The 6,785-nt window shown below is 51.4% G+C and overlaps 2 protein-coding genes across 2 annotated transcripts in view; both read right to left on the reverse strand.

The window, feature by feature from the left end:
• Nucleotides 1-3,714: 3,714 nt before the first annotated feature.
• Nucleotides 3,715-4,942, reverse strand: LOC119355267 (putative F-box/LRR-repeat protein 23). The gene is made up of 2 exons (XM_037622053.1): nucleotides 4,475-4,942; nucleotides 3,715-4,375 (listed from the first exon to the last, which is right to left on the reverse strand). Exons 1-2 carry the CDS (start codon nucleotides 4,861-4,863, stop codon nucleotides 3,829-3,831), a joined length of 936 nt encoding a protein of 311 aa, XP_037477950.1. The 5' UTR covers nucleotides 4,864-4,942; the 3' UTR covers nucleotides 3,715-3,828.
• A 485-nt stretch (nucleotides 4,943-5,427) lies between these two features.
• Nucleotides 5,428-6,785, reverse strand: part of LOC119355265 (3-oxoacyl-[acyl-carrier-protein] synthase I, chloroplastic-like) — a 4,493-nt gene continuing 3,135 nt past the window's right edge. The window contains exons 4-7 of the mRNA XM_037622052.1: nucleotides 6,585-6,698; nucleotides 6,414-6,515; nucleotides 6,050-6,116; nucleotides 5,428-5,879 (exon numbers count right to left, since the gene is read on the reverse strand). Coding sequence (XP_037477949.1) covers nucleotides 5,812-5,879; nucleotides 6,050-6,116; nucleotides 6,414-6,515; nucleotides 6,585-6,698 — 351 coding nt within the window. The 3' untranslated portion in view covers nucleotides 5,428-5,811. The remainder of the gene's footprint in view (nucleotides 5,880-6,049; nucleotides 6,117-6,413; nucleotides 6,516-6,584; nucleotides 6,699-6,785) is intronic.

The raw sequence follows: 6,785 nt of genomic DNA on the forward strand, positions 1-6,785 counted from the left end.
TCATGATGATCCTGTCAGTTCGCAACCACATTTTCTTTTTTCTATAGACAAGGTATTACTTACCTTTGTTCTCCTCGAGCTGCCTCTTGGCAAGGCCGAGCTCTTTCTTGGACCGCTCGAGGTCCTGCTTCAGTGCGCGACCTTCGCAGTCAGTGCGGCAGAGGTCAGCAGCGAAGCCTACATACGCATACAGACATACTTATATTAGTCTCCTGCAGATATTATTGATCCTCTATTCGGCTTTTCTTTTTGAACACCAAACAGAGCATTAGGGGCTACTGTCTATGCGGTAATATTTTCCTATATTTTAAATACTTACCTCAAAGCATGTCAGAAGGCTGGCACAGGCTTCAGTCTGTCCGCTCTTGGCGGACTGAACCTTCTTGATCACCGCACTCATAATAGTGCGGTGCTCTTCATCGATGGAAGCGCCGGGAAGCGCTCCCAGCAGGTTGTCCGGTGCCTCTGGATGGACAGAGGTCACCGGCACGGGCGACTTGCCCCTCTTGGAAGAGGGCCGCCTGCTCGAGTCCGGAACCGCTGGAGGTTCCGGCGCGGTGTCCAACTGAGGGCCGAAGTTGGAGCCACTAGGAGCCTTGCTCCCTTTGCTCCTGGAGTCCGAAAGGTCGCCTTGAGGCGCCTCCGGGACTGTCTCCCCCCCGGCTCGGTGCCCCTTGAGACAATACCTCGGCATTGTCCGTAGGGCAAGGAGAGGAGGCGGTTGGAAGTGTCTCACTATTCATGTCCAACAAGTCCAAGGAACCGTCCGATGATGATGCATCGATACGGGCTTGGGGCGGACTGCATAATCATATTCGACGTTAGGAGAAGCAGTGCGACAAAGGTATGCTATGAGTTACCCTGGTATCCGAATACTTACGACTTCGCCAGGGGCTTGGCCCTGAGCAGCCACTCGTCTTCGCCGTCGGCGGCGGTGGTAGAGCAGTCCGAAAGGAGAGTCCTTCCCTTCTTGGACCCTTCGGCCTCCCCGGTTGGGGCGGCCTTCCTTTTCTTGTCTCCCCCGGCTGGAGGGGGAGAATCTTCATCTTCCTTCTCCTCATTTTCACGGGAGGAGCGTGTCTCGGTGTTATCGGACAATGAGTCCGATACCACCTGGCGCCGGGAACTCTTTCGGGTTCCCTTGGCCTTCTTCTTGATCTTCTCCAGCACCTCATAAGGAGCCGGAGTCTGCATCTCCGTCAGGAGAGCGTCCGCATGGTCTTCGGGCAGAGGGGCCGGACAGTTAATCTGCTCCGATGTCTCCACCCAGTCCTGTTAAAGGCATGGTAGCTCAGACCCCGCACCTGGTTAAGCTATGGGAAATAAATATCCTACCAGATGTATAGAACTTACCGGATTCGCAGGGCGCTTCACGCTTAGCCCGCGGTCCTCGGTAAGAGAAGGAGGGACCTCGGCACCCTTGAACAACACCCTCCAGATGTCCTTATGCATCGTGTCGAAGAGCTCGTGTAGAGTCTGGTGCTGGGCCGGGTCGAACTCCCATAAGTTGAAATCCCGTTGTTGACACGGGAGGATCCGGCGGAAGAGCATGACCTGGACTATGTTGACAAGCTTAAGTTTCTTGCTTGTCATGTTCCGGATACACTTCTGGAGTCCATCCAGCTCCACCGATGAACCCCAGGACAGGCCCTTCTCCTTCCAAGAAGTGAGCCGCGTGGGGATTCCGGATCGAAACTTGGGGGTGGCCACCCAGTTGGTGTCGCACGGCTCAGTGATGTAGAACCACCCCGATTGCCACCCCTTTATGATCTCCACGAAGGAGCCCTCGAGCCATGTAACGTTGGGCATTTTGCCCACCATGGCTCCGCCACATTCCGCTTGTTGGCCGCCTACTACCTTCAGCTTGATATTGAAGGTCTTCGGCCATAAGCCGAAGTGGGGCCGGATGCGGAGGAAAACCTCGCACACGACGATGAACGCCGAGATGTTGAGGATGAAATTCGGGACCAGATCATGAAAGTCCAGCCCGTAATAGAACATGAGGCCGCGGACGAATGGATGGAGGGGAAACCCCTGTCCGCGGACGAAGTGGGGGAGGAAAACCACCCTCTCGTGAGGTTTCGGGGTAGGGACGATCTGCCCCGCGGCTGGCAGCCGGTGCGCGATATCCGCGGCTAAGTATCCGGCTCCACGTAGCTTTTTGATGTGTCCCTCCGTGATGGAGGAGGCCATCCACTTGCCTCCCGCTCCGGACATGTTTGGAGAGAGTTGAGGAGAAGGATGCGGACTTGGGCGTTGGAGCTCGAGTGCGCGAGAATGGATGAGCAAGGAGGAAGAAGGCGTGGATAGAAAAAGGTGAGATCTTATCTCTTTATAAGGGCGGACTAAACTATGCGCCCCCACTAGCCTGGTAAAACTCGCTTATCCCCCAAGCGTCGTAATTGATGGCGCGGTTGGGTTACCCACGTCTGTATTGATGAGAATCCCGTAATAAAAGGAACACGATCTCTGCTTTGACAAGACGTGTCAAGAAACCGCCTCGTGTTATGTGCGGGGCTGGTTAAAGAAAAACAGTTCAAATAATTACCGGGCCGTGGCGTGATGTCATGCTGCCAAAACGTGTCAGCAGATTAGATTTGTGATAATATTATTCTCTCTACGGTGGTATGTGGAACTTATTTTGCAGGGTCGGACACTATCCTTGTATTCAAATTCTTCCGTGGTGTATTCGGAGGAGGAACCCGTCTTGCAATGCCGAAGACAACACTGCGCGCCGGACTCATCGTCGTTGAAGTCTGGTTCAGGGGCTACTGAGGGAGTCCTGGATTAGGAGATCTCCGGACAGTCGGACTATATCCTTTGGCCGGACTGTTGGACTATGAAGATACAAGATTAAAGAATTCGTCCCGTGTCCGGATGGGACTCTATTTGGCGTGGAAGGCAAGCTAGTCAATACGGATATGTATATCTCCTCCTTTGTAACCGATCTTGTGTAACACTAGCCCCCTCCGGTGTCTATATAAACCGGAGGGTTTTAGTCCGTAGGATAACATACAATCATACCATAGGCTAGCTTCTAGGGTTTAACCTATCTGATCTCGTGGTAAATCAATTCTTGTACTACTCATATTATCAAGAATAAATCAAGCAGGATGTAGGAATTTACCTCCATCAAGAGGGCCCGAACCTGGGTAAAACATCGTGTTCTCTGCCTCATGTTACCATCCGTCTTAAACGCACAATTCAGGATCCCCTACCTGAGATCCGCCGGTTTTGACATCGACACTGGGCGTCATGAATTCCACTGGAAGGAGGTTGATCATCCACAAGTATCATGGTCTTGTCGTCTTAAAAGAAGAGTGGCCTGGGTTAGCTGATGTTGGGGTTCAGGAGTCCGTAATTTTGACAAAAATCGCTGGATGTGTGTGTTGGGAAGCTCTTCCTAGGTGTGATAGGAGATGCTCTTGGGTTTTTTCCTTTCTTCTCCACCTGGGCTATGTTTCTCCATGTTCTTTTGCTTTTCCCATTGGCGGGGTGGTGGGAGCGCGTGGACCTGGTGGTGGTATGTTTTGTTCGTTAATGAAACTGGGGGAGTCGTCCCTTTTATTAAAAAAAAAAGTGAAGTACTAGAAAAATTGACAAAGGTACATAAACTAAAGAATACGTATAAACCAGGATTTTCCTTATCGTGGAGAGGGGTGAAAATGGTGTATGAGTTCTAGTAAAAAAAAAATGGTGTATGAGCATGTCGGCAAAATCAAACGAACCAAAAAAAAGTATCATTGCCATTATTAACCCGTCCATTTGGTTGTACTCCTACTTACAGCAGCGGTATCTTGTGGGGAAGCTGCACACCAGTACACTAGACTACCATGAACTGAAATAGACCAACTCGTGCCAATCACATTGATGCTCATCCTGGGTGTTCCACGGGGTCATATCCGGGGGAGAAAACTTCAGATCGTAATCGATCGTGGAGTCATCCGGCAGCCTCAGCGTCTTGATCCCAGGACACCGTGCTCGGATCGCAGCAGCGCCCATCCCAACGTTGAAGCAGTGGCGGATGTCGAGAGACTCGAGGCGCGGGCATCCGTCAAGGATGGCCGCCAGCCCGTCGTCGCTGAGAGGGTTGGCGAAGAGCTGAAGCGACCGCAGCCCGCCCATGGTGGCGATGGCCATGGCCTCCTGGTCGATGTTCTTGGTGTTCCACTTGCAGAACTGCTTCTTGCTCAGACGGAAGCGCTTGAGGAGAGGGCAGGCGGTGCCGACGGCCTCGCACGTCCCCGGGTAGACGTCGGTGCAAAGCGAGAGCTCCAGCTCCTCCAGCAGGGAGAAGTTCGTGATGGTGAGGCTGAGCCTCTCGTCGACGATCCTGTCGCCGGAGATGATCCGGAGGCTCTTCAGCGAAGGCGCCCTGTAACGAACAGATCACGGAAGGTTTGGTACGAAACTGAAGCAGACTGGCCAGCAAGGGACTGAAGCATATTGGGGTGAGCAAGAAAAGAAAACTCACGAGTCGGCAAGGAGGGAGAGGACGCTGTCGTCCACGGCGCCCTCGCCGCAGAAGGCCTCGCACTGCCCCGCGGCACGCCTGACGGCGGCGCGCGCCAGCCCACAGAGGACGGAGCAGGAGTGGCGTCTGGCGCGGGAGGGCGCCGCGACGTGAGATCGGCGGTCGGCGTGGGAGCGCACCTCGACGCGGCGCCACAGCTCCGGCTCGTTCCGCGCCGCGCAGCGCCAGGGGCTGCACACCTGGCCGGCCCCCATGAGGACGTCGACGTGGTCTAGCCTGTGGAGCACCGCCAGCAGCGCGTCCCCCGGCAGCCCCGCCCAGTCCCTCGCCGCCTCCTCCTCCGAGGGAGGTCCCTCGGGGCGGTGGCGGGATGGCGCGGCCGCGGCCATCGTGTCGTGTCGTGTCGAGGGCACGAGGCGGCAGGCGGGCGGGGACGGCAGCTAGCGAGCGAGACCTTTCGTGATAGTACTACGTCGCTGCGTGGAAATAAAAGGCCGAGTCTCGGCGTTAGCGTCACGTTTCCTCTGCAAATCATATCACAAAAGGTGGCCTTGATCTGTGTCAGTGGCCTCGTTTACTCCGCTCAGGAAATTGACACGTTGGTTTATTCATCCTTGACTTGGTGTACCTAGTGGAGTGGTGATATTAGTAGTTAGCTAAGCTACGTCACTGTGGACGAGGTGTGCACGCAACGGCAAGCTCATCAAGGGCGGCTTAATAATCTACCCACGTAACGTAAGACGTTAGTGTCAAAAAAGTCTTACATTATAGGACGGTGAGAGTAATTATTTTTAACTAGCAAAAACAAAAGTGCTTGATTGCAGCAACGACAACAAAAATAGTTCCCGCGAAAAAACCGACAACAAAAATAATGCTTCAGTGACATGCGCTAGACGATTAGTCGGAAAACTGTCAACAACAACACTTGTAGAGCCAAGGGAAGGGGAAGAACATACAAAGGAACTATGTACCAAATTATGATACTGATGAAGGATCCTTTACATCATTCCAGATTTTCTACAACATGCTACACACGGGAAGCACCCGAAAGAATTACTGTATCATATAGACAACAGTGTCCTGATCAAGGCAGCACCACTCTACCATACCAATCATCAAAACTTGCTCCACGAGGATGAATAAAAGCCGGTAAAATCAAGCAGGCTACACCTAAAGAAATACTACACCAAATGACCTGGACACTGATGTTCGTCCTCCTGTAGCAAGTTTTACCAGCTTTTGATTCCATTTGGACACCGTTGTTCGTCCTCCTGTACCAAGTTTTGCCAGGACGAATAATGTCGTGGATCCTCCTACATCTCTGAGGTGAAGGCGAATCACTGCTTGAATGGCGCAAATACCACCACCGAATTGTGCCCTCCAAATCCAAATGAGTTAGAAATAGCTGCATTCACAAGACCAAACACGCATAAAGATAGAGATGCTGGCGACGATGATTGTAAGCACTCGCGAAGGGATGGTAGATTCTATGTGAGCTATTCTGCTGAGCATTTAGCTATCATTCATGATGAGCATCTTTCAACAGAAGGGGGATGGGACTGGGGAGGAACTCACCAACATTCACTTCATGCTGCTTCTTTTCATTAGCTACTGTATCAAAATCAACTTCAGGCTCTGGCTTCTGCAAAAGAGAAATGACTCAAACATGAGAAAATCGGACTGTGTAACAATGAGAAAACCAGGAATTTTGCAAAATAGAGCTCAGCTTCTCTTCCATCTTACTCTTAGCACGGAATGTACTCTGATAGATACTGGATTTTAACAGATTTTTTTTAACTAGGTTTTTAACAGATATACACTTACAAGCCTTTACGAGGTAACTCAAAGCAGGTAAATAGAAGGTTAAACACTCGCCAGCATATATATATGAACCAAGATGAACCAGCAGGAGATTTGGACAGGATAATGACTAACTTACAAATTGGTTAATGGTAGGATGCACCCATCCAGTAGTTATGGACTTGATAGTGGCGATAGCTTCTAACCCACCTGCTGCACCCAGGCAATGGCCTATCATGGACTGGCAGGCAAGGAAGTGACATCAGATAAGAGAACAATTACGAAATGACATGGAAGCGAGCGAGCGAACCTTCGTAGAATTGATCTTGATCTCAGATGGATTCTTGAAGACTTGCTTAATGGCTCTCACTTCAGCCAAGTCACCAGCAAGTGTCGAAGTTGCGTGTGCATTGATGTAGTTCACCTAAAAATACATCAAATGGAATCAAAATCTGCTGACTGGGGAACACTAAGCTTATAAACAAATGAATTATATTCTAATGTGACAGTA

Source organism: Triticum dicoccoides, chromosome 2A (genome assembly GCF_002162155.2).
Source record: "Triticum dicoccoides isolate Atlit2015 ecotype Zavitan chromosome 2A, WEW_v2.0, whole genome shotgun sequence".
Lineage (NCBI taxonomy): Eukaryota > Viridiplantae > Streptophyta > Magnoliopsida > Poales > Poaceae > Triticum > Triticum dicoccoides.

What these genes read in the sequence shown, in the direction of transcription:
- LOC119355267 (XM_037622053.1), bottom strand. Translation starts at nt 4,863, where the DNA reads ATGGCCGCGGCCGCGCCATCCCGCCACCGCCCCGAGGGACCTCCCTCG. An exon ending in CTCTCCCTCCTTGCCGACTC is followed by an intron (nt 4,376 to 4,474) that starts GTGAGTTTTCTT and finishes TGTTCGTTACAG; the next exon opens with GGCGCCTTCGCTGAAGAGCC.